At 37.6% G+C, this 19,533-nt stretch overlaps 3 protein-coding genes across 6 annotated transcripts; all 3 read left to right on the top strand.

The window, feature by feature from the left end:
- The first annotated feature begins 957 nt into the window (after positions 1–957).
- On the top strand, positions 958–3,354 carry LOC129444927 (lecithin retinol acyltransferase). Its single transcript, XM_055205959.2, has 2 exons — positions 958–2,009; positions 2,918–3,354. Exons 1-2 carry the CDS (start codon positions 1,482–1,484, stop codon positions 3,068–3,070), a joined length of 681 nt encoding a protein of 226 aa, XP_055061934.2. The 5' UTR covers positions 958–1,481; the 3' UTR covers positions 3,071–3,354.
- lratb.2 (lecithin retinol acyltransferase b, tandem duplicate 2) lies at positions 1,876–9,574 on the top strand. Its single transcript, XM_055205958.2, has 3 exons — positions 1,876–2,009; positions 4,306–4,801; positions 8,802–9,574. The coding sequence occupies exons 1-3, from the start codon at positions 1,978–1,980 to the stop codon at positions 8,955–8,957; spliced, it is 684 nt and encodes a 227-aa protein (XP_055061933.2). The 5' UTR covers positions 1,876–1,977; the 3' UTR covers positions 8,958–9,574.
- A 387-nt stretch (positions 9,575–9,961) lies between these two features.
- rbm46 (RNA binding motif protein 46) lies at positions 9,962–19,297 on the top strand. Of its 4 annotated transcripts, none has more exons than XM_055205945.2 (6): positions 9,962–10,004; positions 11,716–11,853; positions 13,240–13,577; positions 14,686–14,815; positions 17,425–18,213; positions 18,375–19,297. In XM_055205945.2, exons 1-6 carry the CDS (start codon positions 9,977–9,979, stop codon positions 18,566–18,568), a joined length of 1,617 nt encoding a protein of 538 aa, XP_055061920.2. In that variant the 5' UTR covers positions 9,962–9,976; the 3' UTR covers positions 18,569–19,297. The 4 variants fall into 4 exon arrangements, with proteins under 4 accessions (XP_055061920.2, XP_055061922.2, XP_055061921.2 ...); XM_055205947.2 differs by lacking the exon at positions 9,962–10,004 and adding an exon at positions 10,322–10,451; XM_055205946.2 differs by lacking the exon at positions 9,962–10,004 and adding an exon at positions 10,813–10,972.
- The last annotated feature ends 236 nt before the right edge of the window (positions 19,298–19,533 follow it).

The following is a 19,533-nucleotide window of genomic DNA, read 5'->3' as shown; positions in this document are numbered from 1 at the left end:
CGCGAGAGTACCGAATAATCACCAATCACTCAACATACTGTTGTGCCCTCACCAGGGCCACCTTTGTTACCACTGCGCCACGGGTTTCACGTTCCTTCCGTCATTGCTCCCTATGAGAAACTAAAGGGATTGTAAAGATTGCTTGATTCTTTATCTTTTAGCCCATACTGTTTTGGGTAACACTTTACTTTTACAGTAGCCTACATTTGTTAGCAGTAAACTACGCATAATTGCACCTAAGCATAAATACAATCAAACGCTAAAGAATGTAGCCTATGTAAATATTAGTGCTCATACTGTAAAGGTGACTTTAAAATAGAGTGTAACCCAAATCGTTTACTAACACTTGTTATTGTCCTCTTAAGCGCAATGTTTCTTTTATAAACTTTGCATTAAGGATTCTATAGGATTGAACTATTTGCAAGACAATCAGTTGTTTTCATTCAGTTGATTAACGTTTTAAGACCATTATGTGCTGTTGGCTGTAAGCTCGCGGGGAATCCAACCTCTTTGTTTTTGGCCAGAGGGTAAAATGCATTGGAGATTTGATGGGTCGATGTAATGAAGTGTTGATATGCGCTGTGTCTACACTCCCCGCGGTCTGCTCTGTTGGTTAAAAGGAGCTCTTGTTTGGTGCGGTCTGACTGGATGTATTGAGGACTTTAATTATTGCCACATGGCCAAAACCAGCTCGCAAATTTAAACCACCGACGGCCAAACTCGCTGCTCTCACTTTTTCCACATCGATCCGCTTACCTACACAAGAGAAAGTCCAGAGACTGGAACAAGTTCATTTTTAGTTTTCGAGAAATAGTCGTATAAATAAATAAACTAGATTCGCAGAAGGAAATACCAGCGCGCAAGGCAATTCGGAGTTAATGCACAACAGAGGACAGATTTGCAATTCAGAATGTAGGGGAATAGGCCTATAAAAATATAAAATAATCAAAATATAAATAATATTTCTGTAGTAAATTATATTCTAAAAGTGTAAATTTAACTTTATTTTAAGTGTAAATTAACAATATACCACACCTAAGGCTGAAATTATTTTAAAACAAAGTTTGTTGTAGAGAAATGTGAAAAAGAAATTCACGGTGACTAAAAATGCTAACAGTTTGTTCGTTTTAAAGGATGTTTTTGCACGGATGCTTTGTAACAATAAAAAAATCTGAAAAAACTGCAAATACACTTGAATTTAAAGCGCAAATCAGTCCAAATTTTCGCAAAAGCGCGTTTTCTTTCTAATCTTTTTCGGTAAAAATTAAACGCATTTCCATTTCGCTTGCAGCTTCAGTTGTCTGGATGAATTATAATCGATTTTTTGGAAACGGTCTACCCCAAAAGTGTTTTCAATGATATCTTTTTCAGCGCCTCAACAGCGTCCAATCGTCTCTTCACTTACGCTGTGATGTCATCACGCGCCTATAGAATAAAAAACATGCGGTGAAGAGTAACCCAAGAAGGTGGTACTCTACAAAATGTTAGATTCCCTTGCTTTACTGTTGGAGAAAACCTTTCTTCTGGCACATTTTAACTTTTTCACCACACCACTACCTAAAAAAGAAAGATGCGTAATGCGTCGACAGGAGAGCGTGCCTTTCCGACGCGGGGATCTATTGGAGGTTCCCCGTACTTTGTTTACCCATTTCGGCATATACCTCGGGGACAACAAAGTCGCACACCTCATGCCTGACATACTGCCGGTTGTGACGAGGAATACATCTCGAATTCAAAAAGTAGTGACGAACAAGAGGTTGCTTCTCGGTGTGATATACAAAAATGCATCGATACGCGTCGACACGGTGGAGGATTTCGCATACGGATCGGATATTTTACTCAACACGATGGATGCTACAATGAGTAAACAGCCGCTGGCTGGCGAGGAGGTGGCGAGAAGAGCCGAAAAACTTATCGGTCATATTCCGTATAGTCTACTATGGAATAACTGCGAACATTTTGTCACATATTGCCGCTATGGTACAGCAGTCAGCGTACAAACAGACAAGGTATGAAGTGCTTGCCAACCATCACCACGTTTCCCTTGAATGCATGCTGCTATTACAACCACATAGTTTGCATGTACAAGAGACGGATACATTACACTCTTAAAAATAAATGTGCTAAATTGGCGATGCCTTGTTTATTTAAAAGTATCTTCTATGTTGTTCATTCTTTACCGGCTACAATCTACTTGTAGACTTTGTAAACTTTGCTTGTTGTTGACTGCTTTGACTAAATGCATGCTTTCTTATTTAAATTCGCTTTTTAGATATAAAAAAATGAAAGCAACAGACGTTAACTTAAATGTGGATGTTGAAGATTCTTTAGAGCAACAAAGACTTTTCTATAACTTTTATTTTTAAAAAGTTTAAGACGATTAGCTTAGCCAACCAGTTTGACTAAATTTTGTTTGTATATAATCATGATAAATAAAATTACTTAAACAAACAAACAAACAAAAAAATACAAAAGAAATGAAGAAGTTGAAGAAAGTTAAAAAAGAAAAGAAAAACCTTTTGTGATACTTGAAAACCAAATGTACATTCATGATGCTAACATTAATCATGTTCTGTAAATTTGGTATGAATATTGTAATTGGTTGGATTGTGAACTGTAGATATATTTTCACTGTAAACAAAATTGACGGGTTGGAGTTTCTAGTTTTGATTAATGGGGGTTACCTTCCCCCACCCCCCGTAAACTACGCCCCTGAGTGCCAGTGTTTTCGTCGGCTTGCAAAAACTGCATACATTTTACCAAACGTCATCTTCAGGAATCTTTAGTAATTCGTGCAAAAAGGAACAGATTCAAGTGGATTTGGGAAGAAAAGACATAGCAGTCTGGAAATGACATTGTTTTTTCCATTTGTTTAAATACTCCCAAACTTACCTATCCCATCTTTTTCCCTCCACAGTTCTGCGAATGTTTAAAATCAGTGATCCGGGATCAGAGGAGCGTTCTCCTGACCATTGTCATCGGAATGCTTTCCATGTTTTTATTTGGAATAGCGCCGTCCACCGCACTTCTAACCTTTTTCGTTCCTTTCACTTTGTGGATGGCTGGATAAGAGACAATATAAGTCCAAAACCATATAAACTACAAGCATTTATTTAACTGATCAAAAGTTTGTATTTTTCCCTTTAATCCCCTGCATACAATTGTTGTGCCAGTGCGTTGCGGAATTCACTCCGTTAGTAGTTAGGCTAATATTAACATTTTATTTTAAACTTTTTACAGAACAGTAAAGTTTTTTTTTGTACAGTTTTAATAAATCTTATATAGTTAAATATTTGTATGCCTTTGTATATTGTAGCACATAGCCTCTGTGAATATATAAACTAAATTATTTTCCTTCTAGTCTCAGTGTTTGTTTTTTAAAAAATAGACCTATTAGTAATAATATTTGTTAATAAAGAATAATAATTTACATAATATTTGCCTTTATGCTTGTGGACGCATTTTTGGCTAAATAGATCAACACGATAACACAATTTTCTAGATAAAAGTGTCGGGAAGCATAGAATAAAAACGTTAATTGCAAAATTAAAATGTTTAAATTGTACATTCGTTTACAATTTGTAAACTACAATATGTAGGCCTTCGTATACTTTAACGAAAATATAGTGTTAACGAATTTTGAAATTTATGGTGTGCTTCAGACTTATCCCTTAATAAAACATAAACAAATACATACAGTGAACAAGCATTTTTTTAATCTGAAATACCAGACAGTATTACAATAGATCGTATATTATTTATTTTGAAAAAGAGCTACAAATGCAGCCACAAAACCTAACACTGTAAACTGAAAGAGTATTTTAGTTTTAGAATTGCAAATAACCCCGTTTTCTTCGGGGGGCGCGTCTTCAAACGATATATTAAGTTATTTGTTATGTAGGCATTTGTCTGGTCAGGTAAAATATCTAGTTGGTGATGTATAATCTTGAAAATACCTAACCAGATGTTATTTAATCGTGCTGTACAGTCGGTTAAGTAACATAAATTTGCAAAACATTAGAAGAACTTAAATTCTCACTGCTTCCTTTGTTACAGAAATAGAAATGTTATCCCTAAAAGGTGAAAAGGCCAAAATAGTCATTGAGAAACTATGCATTGTTTGTTTCATTCAGCATGTGATGTACTTAATTTTGAGGTTTTTGCTGAAAATAGCCGTGGATTTGTAATCCTCAAGCTCCTCCCCACATTGCCTCAAGTAGGATAAAACTTGCAGGTGCCATGCAAGCCATTCATAACCTCACCACTTCGTCTCAAGCTAAGGATGTTCCCTCTGAATTTTCTCAGCTTGTTTTCCATTGCTGTGACCACAGACCATGATGAGAAGAAGACGAAGAAGAAGCAGCAGCAGGTGGTCAAAAATGACATCTCCTGCTTCAAAAGAGGAGATTTGCTAGAGGTTCCTAGGACCCTCTTTACACATTTTGGAATATATCTGGGAAACAACCGCGTCGCTCACCTCATACCTGATATCCTGCCTGCCTTTACCAGTGACAACAAAGCCCTGGAGAAAATGGTCACAAATAATCGGCTGATTTTGGGCGTAATAGCCAAAAGGGCAAGTGTCCGGGTGGACTCGGTGGAGGACTTTGCGTATGGAGCAGAGATTTTAGTGAACCACATGGACAGGGTGTGCAGCCGACCACCGTTTGACGGCGAAGAAGTGGCTAGGAGGGCTGAGAAGTTGTGGGGATCGATGGCCTACAGTCTGCTGTGGTACAACTGCGAACATTATGTCATGTACTGCAGATACGGCACCAACATTAGTTTCCAGACCTGCCAGGTGAGATGTTTCCTTCCTTAATCTTTTCCCGATACACACTACTGTACGTATATTTATTTTATTTATTTGTGCTTCAGACTTGTCCCTTAACAAAACATGAACAAATGCATACCTACATTATTTTGATTATCTGAAATACAAAAAATAAACAGTGCAACGAATAGAAATCTATAGGAATATAAAAAATATTATATGTGAATAATATAAGAAAATAATCTATTTAAAACTTAAAAATCCAGAAACAATTATATAAAATAAAAAGTATTTCAGTTTTTAAATATAAAGGCACAAAAATGTATTTTTAAAAAGGCTAAGTGCAGCCACAATGAAATGAGAGATTTGAGTATAAAGCAGAGCTCATCCTTCTCTGCCCTAAACTTTTTGTAACTATCCCGTGACGCGTCTTCATATGCTATATTTAGTTACTTGTAATACTTGTTTTGAAATTGAAACTTGGCATATGAGAAAACTCGTCGTTTTACTAGTCTGAAATAATGCCAAACAGCCGACATACGGCTTTATTTTGTTTTCATTTCTTCTTCGCTGCTCGAAGTGGTTGATTGTGGCAACTTCCTGTGTTTGCATTCGGAGCAGCGAAGAAGAAATAAGTTCTGATTTGCATGGTAAGCAACCAGCGGCAGAATTACATAATTACGTCTTGTTTAATGGGACACTCCACTTTTTTTGAGGGTGTGCTGGTTTTCCAGCTCCCCTGGAGTTAAACATTTGATTTTTGCCGTTTTGGGGTTCATTCAGCCGATCTTCGGGTCTCGGGCGTTGCCACTTTTGGCATGGCTTGGCATGGTCAATTGAATCTGATTGGACCATTGGCGTCGCGCTCAGAAGTGGCCAAGGAGTTTCGATCTTTTTCTTATTTAAAGGAACAGTATGGAGGACTGTGGCCAAAACTGGTATTGCAATCACAAAACTTGTGGCTAAAACTGGTACTGCAATCACACAAGTGGTAGCCAATACACAAAATGACAACATAAACATCAGTTGAGGGCTGCAACTCCACTTTTTAAATGACAATATCCTGGCCAGACCACTGTTGTCACTGATATAAGTATTTGAAATGAAAATGATTTCTTAATGCCTAGTGACATATCAGGGCCATTTTATGATTAATTGATATAAATTTCTTACATACTGTTCCTTTAAAACTTGACTCTTCTGTAGTTACATCTTGTAGTAAAACTGACAGAAAATTAAAGGTTGTGATTTTTCTGGGCAGATGTGGCTGGGAGCTATACTCTCATTCTGGCGTAATAGTGATCAGGGACTTTGCTGCCGTGACATCCCAGCTAGCAGAAAAAAGTTCTAATAATGTTCCCTGAAAGTTCCCAAGGTTCCCAAAATCATTCTGCCAACGTTAAAAGTGTCCAGTTTTCTTTAAGTTTTAAGAACGTTTCTGGGTTGTCTAAACGTTAGAGGAATGTTACATTTTACCATTTTTATACGCTATGACAATGTCATGTTTTAATGTTCACACAATGTTTAAAACAACAACTGTTTATTATATTGACTTGTTTAATTGTTATGTAAATGATAGAGAAACATTGCATTTTATTACTTTATAAAACATTATTTCTGAATGTTCAGTAAATATATTGCTGTAGAAAACACAATTCACTTATTAGGTTTAGATGTTGATGTTTTGTTTCATTTATAGTCACCATTATTGTGATTAGTGTTGGTTTTAGTTGGACCCTTGACTTTTTGCTTGCTATTTTTTTCCCTGGTTGTGTTAACTGTGTGTTAATGCACCACATTATTATGAACATGTGAAGTTAATAGTGTAATTCTGTGGTTGTTGGTACATAATGGTAAAGATCATCACCTAATTAATTTACTAATCAAAAGTTTATTTTCTGTCAATAATGTATATTAGATCCAGCTCTTTCACAACAGTTTTTTTATTAAGGAGTTTTAGAAACTTTGGACAAAACATTTTCGCTGTATAATTGGGACGCACAAACATCAAGAATCAGAGTAAGAATCTCAACCATGGTGACAAATAAAATTGTTTAAAAAATCATTATTTATCCATGCTGCAGTGCATGTTGGGAATCCTGAATGAGATTTGTAATTTGTTAATACCCAGCATGCATTGCAGCATTACGTTTTTCATATAATTTTCACCATGGTTGAGATTCAGAGTCTGATTCTTGATGTTTGTGCGTCCCAATTATACAGCTGATATTTTTTGTCCAAAGTTTCTTAAACACCTTATTGACTAAAACAAACACTAATCACAATAATGGTGACTATAAATGAAACAAAACATCAGCATCTAAACCTAATAAGTGAATTGTGTTTTCTACAGCAACACATCCACTGAACATTCAGAAACAATGTTTTCCAAAATAACAAAATGCAATGTTTCTCTATCATTTACATAACAATTAAACAAGTCAATATAATAAACAGTTGTTGTTTTAAACATTGTGTGAACATTAAAACGTCATAACGTTTAAAACATGGTAAAATGTAACATTCCTATAACGTTTTGACAACACAGAAACGTTCTACTTAAAGAAAACTGGACACTTTTAGCGTTGGCAGAATGTTTTTGGGAACTTTCGGGGAACGTTCTTGGAACTTTTTTATGATAGCTGGGATGGCTGCAAGAGGCGCAGTGATATTAATCAGTGCCTGAAAATAGTCCCCTGCCATTAAAAGTTAATAAGGGCATTGCACCTCCTGCAACCATGTTACGGCAGCAAAGTCCTTGATTATTAGCCTACGCCAGAATGAGAGTATAGTTCCTAACCACATCTGCAAAAAAAAAAGCAACCTTTAATTTTTTGTAGGTCTTAGTACACTATGTTACTAAAGAAGAGTCAAGTTTTAAATAGGAAAAATATCGAAATTCTTTGGTTGTTTTTTGGCGCGATGCTGATGGTCTCTAATCAGATTCAATGAGTTGTGCTGAACTATGCTAAAAGTGGTACCGCAGGACCCGGAGATCGGCTGAATGGATTCCAAAAAGGTAAAAATCAGATGTTTGACTCTGGGGGAGCTGGAAAGTTGGCATGTTTTCGGAAAAAGTGGAGTGTCCCTTTAAGAAAATGGTATCGGCAAGTACTGGATGAACCCATGTATCGATCCGATACCATTTTCTTAAACAAAGACCTAGTTATGCCAGAATTGTTTGTGCCATTTCCGATACCCCTACTGAACATTCCAGCTTAAAAAGTTATTGACTCCCTAAAAGAGCTCTGTTTTTAAACTAAGATGCACTATAATATTTGAAAATGTTAAAATATCAACTTTTACATTTAAAAGCTTAGATTTTATCTGGCTTTGTTTAGAAAACATCTGTCAGTGACATAGCCTATTTACAGACCTAATTTCATGACAATTTAAGATTATGCATATTAAATCAATATTAAGCAATCAGATCTGTGTTACTAATGGGTTGTACATCCCCGATTAGTTAATTTTTGAAGTTTTCATAATGTTTTATACAAAGGAACAAACGACTCGGACCAGAAGACTTGAGAGATTAACTAATCGGTTCGTGTTCAGGTTCAGATAGCAAATGAATAGCAAAATGTATTTTCTATTTGAGTTTATGTAATGTTGTTATATTGTTGCTTTTAGCTGGTCTTGAGAAAGAATGTTAATCTACAGATTGTGAGCAGGCCATAATCTCTTTAAAACTTTCAATACACAGATTATCTTTCAGCAAAACAATGGTAGAAGTATGTTTTTGTCACAATAATGTAAAACAGGCCTATAAGACTTCTCCAAGAGCAAATCTGATGTTTTATGTTTACCACAAAATACACCATTAAATGGAAATTAGTCATTAAACTCAAGCCATAAAAATCTTTGGTGGAACTCAATCACTTCTATGTAAATTCCAAACATGCAGCCCTAAAGAAGCACATTACTGCCACCTAGTGTTAAAAAAAATGTTACTTCATATCTGTCCTTATTTCAATTTTATAAGTGAACTAAAGCAAAACTTTTCATATATTTCTTTCCTTAACAGTTCTGCAAAGTCGTGCGCAAGATTGTATGCAGCAAGACAGCATCTCTCATAAGCCTATTGATGTGCTGCTTCATTATGTTATATCTGGAGTCCTTGTCTATATTTGGTATTTTACCCACAATCTTCATTCCCTTCACCATTTGGATGGCATCCTGAATCTCTGCGACAAGCAACAATTTGCTGATGTGATTGTAGACTATAGGCTGTCATCATTTACAGTGTATCGAACTGAATAGACACTAAGTCCCCCAATCTTCTCCAATGAGCCACTGGAACATACACAGATGTTCATACCTCCATAAAGTGTTGCTGCCTCAAAATTTTAGTACTGTATAATCATATTGACTGCACAGGTAATTTCAACTTACTATTTTGTATCTGATGTATTTTACTGTCTTTTATAGTGATGAGTTGCTAGGTTAAAGAAAATGTTTTCATGACTTTTTGATGACATAATTTTTACAATATTGTACAAGCTAAATTAGCACTAAACTCATGTAATAATGTGATCTTTAAAGTGAGGTCATGCTAACATTTGTCAGGTAATGTATTTTCTGACTGTGTTATGTAATTTATAATAGCATGCATAGTCATAATATTAATTAAAGTACAGTTTTATATTATTTGGTTTGTCTACATTTGTCTCTTTGGATACAGATCAATGTGTAAATAGACAGGGTAAATTTGTTTTAGACCATGGGTGCCCCTGAGATGCTCTTATTGTTTTGTAAATTGGTTTTACTTTTTATCTGTAGATTGTTACATTATAGAAATTTAATTACTCTTTAATATAGTGTTTTCATTTTGAATGTTGTAAACTTTTGTAAAAAAAAACTACTTTACAGTAGGTTATTTGCAGGTTATTATGTTTCTCTAATTTTCCTTTAGTGTTTTTTTAAGAAATGCAATTGCATCATGTGACCACAAGAGAGCACTGTTGTCCACTAAAGCTGTTTAGAGCACACCGAATCTGATGGCTTTGGTCCCAATAAGTACACGTTTGTACTTTTTACCAGGAAAAGATTTACCAAATGGTAAAGAAAACATCACACCTGTTTAGTTTATATTTTTGCCTTCAATTCACCTCCATTAAAGCAGGCAAAATGCATCATCTGAGAATGTTTCTCTCACTGTTTCCTTTGTGTTTATTAAGAAAGCCGGCACGTGTCAAATTCATGTTGCCAACTTGTTTTCCTATACCAGGTAAAATGTGTGATTTTCGGCCTACTATCCCTGCATCTGTCCATTATAATAGCATCTTAACAGCTAGAATATTACTGTCAGATAGCTCAATCAATAATAAATAAGCACGCGTCACATTTATACTCTTGACTTTTCCCTCACAACATGTAAGTCTTGTATTTTTTTGTCTGGTACCCCCAAAAAGCTAAACGCCTAGCATCAGTGGCTAGAGTGATTCCTGAGATCAGGGTTCTGGCTAGAGCGGATACAACTATGGCCAAATCTCGCGAGATGTTTGGTTTAGGTTTAGGGGTAGGATTAGGATAAAAAAGGCTATTCTGTCTTTATAGGTAACAGCTTTAAATCCTAAATTCTGTGAATTGTTTTGTTTAGGATTAGGTTTGGGGGTAGGATTAAGAGGAAAGCATCGCTCATCCGGCGAGATTTCACGAGATTTTGGCCGTAGCCGTATCCCTTTTAGCCACAACCTAATATCAGTACAGTACACACTGCAGCTAGTTGTCTTTTTTACATGCATTAACCATAGTATTACTTTAATAGTTCATCCCTTAGAAAAAAAATTATTATAGTAAAAGTATAGCAACTCTGTTTTAAAGAATAATTTCTATGTGTATTGCATAGTTTAACTATTAATATCACGGGTTACTATCATGATATGCTAAATTTGTAATTATTGTAAAACTGGTGTAAAAGTATGATTTTACTAGTGATGCCAGTTTAACCATACCAAATGTTTTTTTATATATATATATAAATTGATTATGTGAGGAACGTACGGTTTGGCAGCTGATTGGCTGACATTTGACGTCAGATAGACAGTATTTGACACAGTTAAGTAAGTAAGATTGAGTGGTCTGCTATCGAGTTCCTCGCACAAATTTATTATCATATTTCACGTGTCTTGACTCGGTTATTGAGAGGCCGGAAGAAAGGAGAATTAATCACATTAATACCAGCGTAAATCCAAGGTAAATTTTCACGGAGAGATGACAGACACGTGATACACGAACACGTCGTAGCAGATTAGTATAAAGTTAACGTTACAAACGGAAATTTTAAGTCCAAGTGGTGTTGTCTTAATCATGTTATTGTATTAAATGTATTATACTAAAATCAAGTTACTTTTTATGAAGCACTGCCACCCAATGTTCTGGTTGTAGCGTTCAACGAACTTTTTACCTCAGAACGATGACCAGGTTCAAAATCGAATTAATATTAATTAACAAGTAGACGTTAACTACTTGTAAAGAACGTAAGTTAACTTACTTCTACCTAATAAATAATAAATGTTATGTTGAGATCGTAAGTTACATTTATTAATAATAATTTATTTTGATAATTATGCTAATTATTTTTGCTAGCTGAGCGCGATGAAATTGCCCAACAAATATGATGCATACAACGCTTTTAACATTTACACACTTTCTCAGAAAAAAATCATCCTTTTACTGGTTATTACATTACTTGTTATACTTTATTGAAAGTAAAAAAACTCTCATTTCCTAGATACTAACGTTACTGTAGTATACATGAATAATGTTGTAATATAGTACAGTTTATTTTGGTTTACCATAGTAAATGCTAAAGTATGCTGCAGTATTTGTTAATGTGGGCTACTATATGTTACAGAAACAAGGCTATATAATGACACAGTTAAGCATGAAACATTACAAGAGTGATCCCAAGTTTCATTGACCAATGTTTTCTAAAGTGATCATGGATGAAGGTAATTCCAGTCAATCCTGTGAGACCAGCTCTAAAGAAGCAGCTCTTTTGGCCCTAATGGACAGAAAAGGCTACAGTATGGTGCAGGAAAATGGACAAAGAAAATTTGGTGGTCCACCTCCAGGTAATCTTTTAACATTGTAGACCAGGGCTGCGTCCGAAATCTCTAAAATGCTAACTTCGGAGGCAGCATTCCAAGGCAGGAAGGGATCAAGGCACGTCAGAATCACAAATTTAGTGTAAATAAAGTTATATTTACACTTTATACACCTTTTGATGGCATTTAGTGAGAAATTTGTAATGCAGTTTTCAAATATGGGAATAGTTATCACACAAGCGCTCTCTGTTAATATTTCGAACATAATTACATTACGTACAACGAACCTAATCCAACACACCTGCATTTAATTTTCAAGTGGTCTTGAAGACCTTGATTAGCTGGACCAGGTGTGTTGGATTAGTGTGGATCTAAACTCTGCAGGACACTAGCCATTTCTCAATGTCAAGGAGGGATCCTTGGAAGCCAGAATTTTGAGGATGCTATGTCATCGACAATGGTCGAAGGACTGTTCCAATGTCAAGGATCCTTCATTCGAGAAATATCCCATATACAGGAAAGGATGCAAATGTGTATACTTCGCGCTCTCAAATCACCCACAATCCTATGCTCGCAGCGCCGAAAGCACACCTTTTCACTGACGTAATGACGCAATGACGTGCACTTGCTAGCCTGTTCCATTTACGTGTTCTCCGAATGCTAAAGAGGAGCCTCGCCTAGCCTCTGAAGAAAGTGACTTGGAAAGACCAGTCCTACCAAGGAAGTATCCTTGACATTGAGAAACACCTAGTGCAGGGATGGGCAACTTTGGTCCTGGAGGGCCGGTGTCCTGCAGAGTTTAGCTCCAACCATAATTAAACACACCTGAAGCAGCCAATTAAGGTCTTACTAGGCATACTAGAAACTTTTAGGCAGGTGTGCTGAGGCCAGTTGGAGCTAAACTCTGCAGGACACCGGCCCTCCAGGACCGAAGTTGCCCATCCCTGACCTAGTGGGTCCCTGGGTTCTGGCTAGAAGGGATACAGCTACGGCCAAATCTCGCAAGATTTTGGGGTGGTTTCCCGGACAGGGATTAGACTAGTCCTAGACTAAAATAAATGTAAGAGCTGTCCAAACTGAAAACAATTTGCACTGACATATCTTAAAATACACCAGTGCCCTTTGTTTAGCCATAAAATGCACAAAAGTAATGTTTTTAAGTAATGCATGTTTGTTTAAACTAGTTATATTTCTTAATTAAACTAAGGCTTAGTCCTGGCTTAAGCTAATCCCTGTTCGGGAAACCACCCCGTAGTGTTTAGGGTTAGTCTTAGGGGTAGGATTAGGGTGAAAAACAGCGGTTCTGGTTAGATAGGAGACAGCTATGGCATAAATCCTGTGAAAGGTTGGGTTTAGGGTTAGATGAATCTAAAGTTAATATAAACTTGATATAGAGTTGTTACACATTTTTAGGTTGGGAGGGCCCTCCTCCTCCACGTGGCTGTGAGGTGTTTGTTGGTAAGATCCCGAGAGACATGTATGAAGATGAACTGGTTCCTGTCTTCGAGAGGGCTGGTAACATTTATGAGTTCCGTCTGATGATGGAGTTCAGCGGGGAGAACCGTGGTTACGCCTTCGTCATGTACACCAACCGTGAGGCTGCCCAACAAGCCATCCAGCTCCTTGACAACTACGAAATCCGCCCGGGAAAGTTCATAGGAGTGTGTGTGAGTCTGGACAACTGCCGTCTGTTTATTGGATCCATCCCGAAGGACAAGAAAAAAGAGGAGATCCAAGAGGAGATGATGAAGGCCAGTATGCTTTTGCATGCATTATGATAAAACTGAGGTTCAGTGGTGGAGTTTTCACTTGTCACACAAGTGGTAATTAAATGTAATTACAGGAGCAATGTGGGATTTTAGAAGGATCTCTTGACAAAAATGCAATATAATATACAAAACTATATTATCAGTGGTTGTATTGTTTTTATTACCTTAGAATGAGTCGTTTTATTTACATACACCACACGCCGCCATGTTTCTACAGTAGCCCTAAACTGACAAACTGTTCTACAGAGCGTGTTTCGTCCCTACTTTGTCTCAGGCAGGAGATGTTTGTCCTGTGGTAGCTACCGTAGCTTCTCTGGACCTTTAATTAATGGAATTTAAATATAATTATATGTGCACATATTGATTAATGTATACCTTGAATCATTCAGCACTTGTAGTCGCTTTGGATAAAAGTGACGGACAAATGCAAAAATCTTAATGTAAATTGCATTGTTTATAGACACTAACTTTAACAAAAGCATGCAAAAACATTTTATGTTATTACAATCTAAGCATTTAAGGCGGACAGATTTATTTAATAACAGTGGCGGCTCGTGACTGCTCATCCGATGGGCGCAAATTCAAAATAAGTGTTCGGATTGTCATGTGTGTTGCTCGTGTTTTCAAAATGTGTGTTTGTTGCGTCATGTGAACCATGTGCATCACGTGTTTTGTCAAAATAAGGGCCTGCTGCACACGCGTCAAAACCGTTTATGATAAAAGAGGCGCTCACGTTCACAAAATACACGCAAGACACTCCCTTAACACTAAACTCTGATTACGCATGAGATTATGCGGGCAAACGCGAGCGTCTTTTTTATCATAAACCCTTTAGACGCGTCTGCAGCAGGCACTTATTTTGAGAAGGGACGTGATGCACATAGGATCACTCGACGTGCAGAACACATATTTTGAAATTACGAACCACACACATGACGGGCTACATACATGTTGTGACGAACTTCGCATCGAGCGCCCTCGAAAAAAGAAGTCACCGGCTGCTTAATTCACTAATTAATATAAAGACAACAACATAAAGCAGCTAGTATAAACTAACTCTGTCTTCTGTTTACTACAATGCAAAATCTAGGTGACTGAAGGAGTGGTGGATGTCATTGTGTACCCCAGTGCAGCGGACAGGACAAAGAACCGTGGCTTTGCCTTTGTTGAGTATGAATCCCACAAGGCGGCTGCTATGGCTCGCAGGAAGCTTATACCAGGTACAAAAGCACAATGCAAAAACATGAACAGATGAATTATTGGTATTTGCTAAGACACACACCACTCTTACTATTGTGCAATGTTTTTTTTTTTTACATAATATCATCCTAAATAAAATAAAGAACATTCTGTAAAAATATAACCTATATGATATCTTTAATATTGACTTAGGGTATGTCAAAGATTGAAATCAAACTTTGGCGTGCTTTCGTCAATAAGATGCAATTGTTTTGAAGAAAACAGGAAGTAAAGCGCTCTTTTAACACTGGAGCCCAGCGTAATGTTAAGTCTGTGTGTTTTTTATTTTATTTTAATATTTATATTTGGTCGTTTGGTGCGTGATGACACACAGCCCTATATTGCTTAGTTGATCTGTCCCAGCTCAAAAATCACGTAACCTTCCTGCGTGCATCAGAAGGATTTTACGAAGGTAGATGAAGGTGAGTGGTCTCGCAATTGACGTTTCTCTCATTTTGAACCACGCTGTGGCACGATTCGCGTTCACAATGGGTGTTCCGCGCCTGAGCCTAAGTGAACCGCACTTGAGCCCACCTCTGCAAACCGTCCAGGGCGCGATTGACCAAACTGCGCCCGGCCATGGTACAGAGCGATCACACTAGTCAAACGAACCAGGCTTTGGGGGTCAAAACGCTGGCCGCAGTTTGTTTGGGATAGAAGGGGTGCGCCCTTAAAGAGTACTAAACCCTAATCCAACTTTTTTTAGTTACTGATCTGTAAGAATGATGGTTTATTACTGTTCATTGATTTTAGTAAGTTTTTTGACATTTGGATGTAAAGTGTTTCAATACTACAATATATGGTGTAAAAACGTCTGAGTGCTGCCCTCTTCAGGTTTAACGGTGGCTACTGCAGCTGAATTTTCCTATTGGATGTTGGGTCCAAAAAATGACTTGTGACGTAAGCAGGTTCAAGCTTATCACGCCCTTGTTACGATCTCACCACACACTTGGTACGAGCTTAGTTCGTCCCATGTATCTCCGTTGGGATCTGCCCACTTTTCTTTCATTTTTTCAAATATTGCCAGTGGGTGGAGTCAGGCTCTGAACAGGGCTTTAGTTACGCTTTAAAGAGCCACACAGATCCAAAATCGAAACTAACCTTTATTGCAGTGTGTCATGTAGCTGTCTATCAATGTAAACAACGTGTAAAGAAGTTGAACCAAAAAGTGCACGATTAATAAAGTTATTGGCTTCTAAAGCAGGGAGTCGACTCTGAATCGCTGAAACGAGTCGTTATAGGGAGTGAGTGAGTCTTCTTCCTGATATTTGCCACGTCACACGAACGCATCCACGTCACACGAGATACTAATCTCCGCGGCTCCGCCTACAGCCTTGCCCGGGAGAAACGAAAACTATGACCCGCCCACAGCTAGTAAGTGTGTGAGTGTAAACATCAGCTCAGCTGTGTTTTCAGTTTGTGTTGTTTTCACTACCAAAGGAGACTTTTTCAAGGAGGGATATACTAAACGTGTCTTGCTGTGAAGAATCAGTGCTTAAAATTAATTTTTAACGGAGGGATTTAGACGTTTGGCAATGAAAGATGGTTCAGTACCCACTTTATTTGGAACAACATGTGTCTCCTAACCACAACCTGTAATTATGATTATAGCTACATACTTGCTAAAATGAGTGTAAAATGTCTATAGTCGTTTTCATTGCTTGGATTAATGATGAATGATATCGTTGTTTAAAATCTAACTTATAGACTGTCAGTGTCACGATAGCAAGTGGTTTTGCTATGACCCGGTTAGTTTACATAAATGCTTAAATGAGTTTAAAATTTTTCGTTTCGATCGTCGTTTGTATTGCTTGGATTAATGATGAATGATGTCTTTGTTTAAACTGTTCATTTACTGTCAGAGAGTCACGTTAGCAAACGGCTAGCAAATGCTCACTTACGGTTTTGTTATGACCCGGTTAGTTTACATAAATGCTTAAATGAGTGTAAAATTGTTAGTTTCGATCGTCGTTTGTATTGCTTGGATTAATGATAAATGATGTCTTTATTTAAACTGTACATTTACTGTCAAAGAGTCACGTTAGCAAACGGCTAACGCATGTTCACTAACGGTTTTGTTATGACCCGGTTAGTTTACATAAATGCTTAAATGAGTGTAAAATGTTAGTTTCAATCGTTTTTTATTGCTTGGATTAATGATGAATGATGTGTATTGATGTTGACAATGTCTTCTCAGTAAATCATGTTAGCACGAGGTCAATACATGTTGCACTGTTGTTGGTCTGTGCCACTGATCTGTGGTCTGCGCGACTGATCTGTGATCTGTGCAAAGACACTTTCTCAGTTGACCAATCAGAGCAGAGTAGGCTACTGAAAGGTGGGGTTTAGGCAGACTGAGTGGTTGAACGGCTTCACACGAATCGTTTGGGGATCTCTGAGAAATGGGAGAATTGTTGTCCGGGACTTATAAACAGTGATAGGATGCTTAAAATTGTCATCTTACTGGCTCTTTAAGCCTGTATTTCAAACATAGGGTCACATATGTATCTACATCAACTGGAAGTAAATACACCTGGTAATGTTAAAAACATGAAGCTTTTGATTAACCAGTTTTGACTTGGTGTTTCAGGAACGTTTCAGTTGTGGGGCCACACCATTCAGGTTGATTGGGCAGAACCAGAAAAGGAACTGGATGAGGAAACCATGCAGCGAGTGCGAGTCCTGTATGTCCGTAATCTCATGCTGAACACTACAGAGGAGACGCTCCGCTCCGAGTTCTCGCACGCGAAGCCCGGCGCCGTTGAACGCGTTAAGAAGCTGACGGACTACGCATTCGTCCACTTTTATAACCGCGAGGATGCTTTGAGCGCGCTCGAAACTATGAATGGAAAAGTTATCGATGGCTCACCCATCGAAGTCACCCTCGCCAAGCCTGTCAGCAAGGATGCAAACAGAAGATCTGGACAACGAGGCAGCAGCAACGGATCATCGGCCAGTGGAAGCTATTGCGATTTCAACTTCTTGTACCAGAGTAAAGATGAAGTGAAAGCGGGAATGATCAGCGATGGGTTAACTTCACGCACGCTCGGCTTGTCACCGCACTTGGGAAGCCCGTACGCAGCGGACTCGGATCGCTGCGTGTATCCGTTTCTGCCGGGATCCACTCTGGTCCCTGTCAACCTGAGTGTCTTGAAGCCTAGTCAGCTGAGTTCAGCTGTATCACTGCTGGATTACTACTGCCACAAGAATGACTGGTCTCCACCGGAGTATCACCTGTACTCCCTAGGAGGACAGGAGGGGAAAACGCTGCTCATCTACAAAGTGGTCCTCGGCAGGAGCAGCTATATGCCTGATAAAGTCTGCTCTATACTGGAGGATGCAAAAGAGCTTGCTGCTCAAAATGCGCTATGGAACCTTGGTTAGTTTTTTCTTATTCATTCTTTAAGATCTTTCTATCTATCTGTGAAAGTCTCAAGAACATTCCGTCGTTGCATTCGGTTTTGATTTATTTAATATAAACAAACCAAAACGTGTGTCACAAGTATGTGCGTGATGTGTTTATTTTTTCATACACAACAGATTGCTCCGTCACTTGCCCTGGCTCTCCTGTGAATCTGTCTCCTCCTGCACCTTCTGGCTCCAGTTTCCTGTCTTTTGGCTGTAGATCTGTACCGTACCCAGCCTACCCCATGGCGCCCATCTCACCTCCCTTACCCATCTCCTGCTCGCCCGCCCAAAGACTCTTTATCCCGAACCAGTCATCGTTTCTGTAGTAAACCAATTCAGATACTAATGTCCCTGAGTTTTATTGAAATGTTCATATGTTAAGTTATTATTATGGTTTAGCATACTAGCTATTTCATTAAATCAGAACTAGTTTACTTTTATTGTGTTTTTAAGTACATGTTTACATTCTAGTTGATTGGTTCAATCTCGGTTTAAATGTTTATTTTCCAAGTCGCCTTAACTAACTTTTTGTCTTAAGACGTTATTACCCTGTTTATTTGTTGATGTTATATCACCAATTGAATCTAGGAATACAGACTCTAATAATATTAATTAAAAGATTCATTTTTCCAATAATGAGATATAGGCTAGGTAATGTTGGTTTTTAAATTCGTGTTAAATTTCCCTGGCACATTAAATTTGCTGATTTAATTGGTAATTATAACTCATTGTTTATGTATTATGTCTTTGAGTCTGAAGTTTCGGTTAACTTTTCAATGCATAGCATTGTTCTGATGCCCAAACAATATAACCACTTTACAGTCAAACATGCTATTATGTTTGTGGTTTGCACATATTACGTAATACATAGGCACCCCCAAATTTGATTATTAAAAATAAAATGTATGGCTCCCGTATGAGGTGCTGTGTGACACTTTTTTAATTACAGAAATACTGATTTTGATATAGATTCTGTTTGCTTAAATATTGTAAATCCACCTATTCTTTTGTTAATGGGCTTAAATGTCTGTTTATTAAATATGTTTTGTAACCAATATTTTCCATCATTTATTTGAACTTTTTGAGCTTGACATCTCAACCATACTTGCTATCCAGAGTGTTCACTCAATAGTCTGGTGCATTTCTTCATGGTGTTAAATCATCTTCAATGGGAACTTTGAAAGAGAAGCCCCATCATGTATATTGTGCAGTGGGGCAGGTCTGGTTTTTTATATTTAAGTGAAAATGTTACATTGTGTAATTTAACAAGGATCTGTTGTAAATTTTCACT

This window comes from Misgurnus anguillicaudatus, chromosome 3 (assembly GCF_027580225.2).
Source record: "Misgurnus anguillicaudatus chromosome 3, ASM2758022v2, whole genome shotgun sequence".
Classification (NCBI taxonomy): domain Eukaryota; kingdom Metazoa; phylum Chordata; class Actinopteri; order Cypriniformes; family Cobitidae; genus Misgurnus; species Misgurnus anguillicaudatus.
This window is presented reverse-complemented; position numbering and strand designations above follow the sequence as displayed.

Excerpts from the sequence above, each read along its gene's own strand:
- LOC129444927 (XM_055205959.2), top strand. The coding sequence starts at position 1,482 with ATGTTAGATTCCCTTGCTTTACTGTTGGAGAAAACCTTTCTTCTGGCA. Across the intron at positions 2,010-2,917 it reads TCAGCGTACAAACAGACAAG|TTCTGCGAATGTTTAAAATC; the intron begins GTATGAAGTGCT and ends TTCCCTCCACAG.
- lratb.2 (XM_055205958.2), top strand. The coding sequence starts at position 1,978 with ATGGTACAGCAGTCAGCGTACAAACAGACAAG. Across the intron at positions 2,010-4,305 it reads TCAGCGTACAAACAGACAAG|CTTGTTTTCCATTGCTGTGA; the intron begins GTATGAAGTGCT and ends GAATTTTCTCAG. Across the intron at positions 4,802-8,801 it reads TTAGTTTCCAGACCTGCCAG|TTCTGCAAAGTCGTGCGCAA; the intron begins GTGAGATGTTTC and ends TTTCCTTAACAG.
- rbm46 (XM_055205945.2), top strand. The coding sequence starts at position 9,977 with ATGTTGCCAACTTGTTTTCCTATACCAG. Across the intron at positions 13,578-14,685 it reads TCCAAGAGGAGATGATGAAG|GTGACTGAAGGAGTGGTGGA; the intron begins GCCAGTATGCTT and ends TGCAAAATCTAG. Across the intron at positions 18,214-18,374 it reads AAATGCGCTATGGAACCTTG|ATTGCTCCGTCACTTGCCCT; the intron begins GTTAGTTTTTTC and ends CATACACAACAG.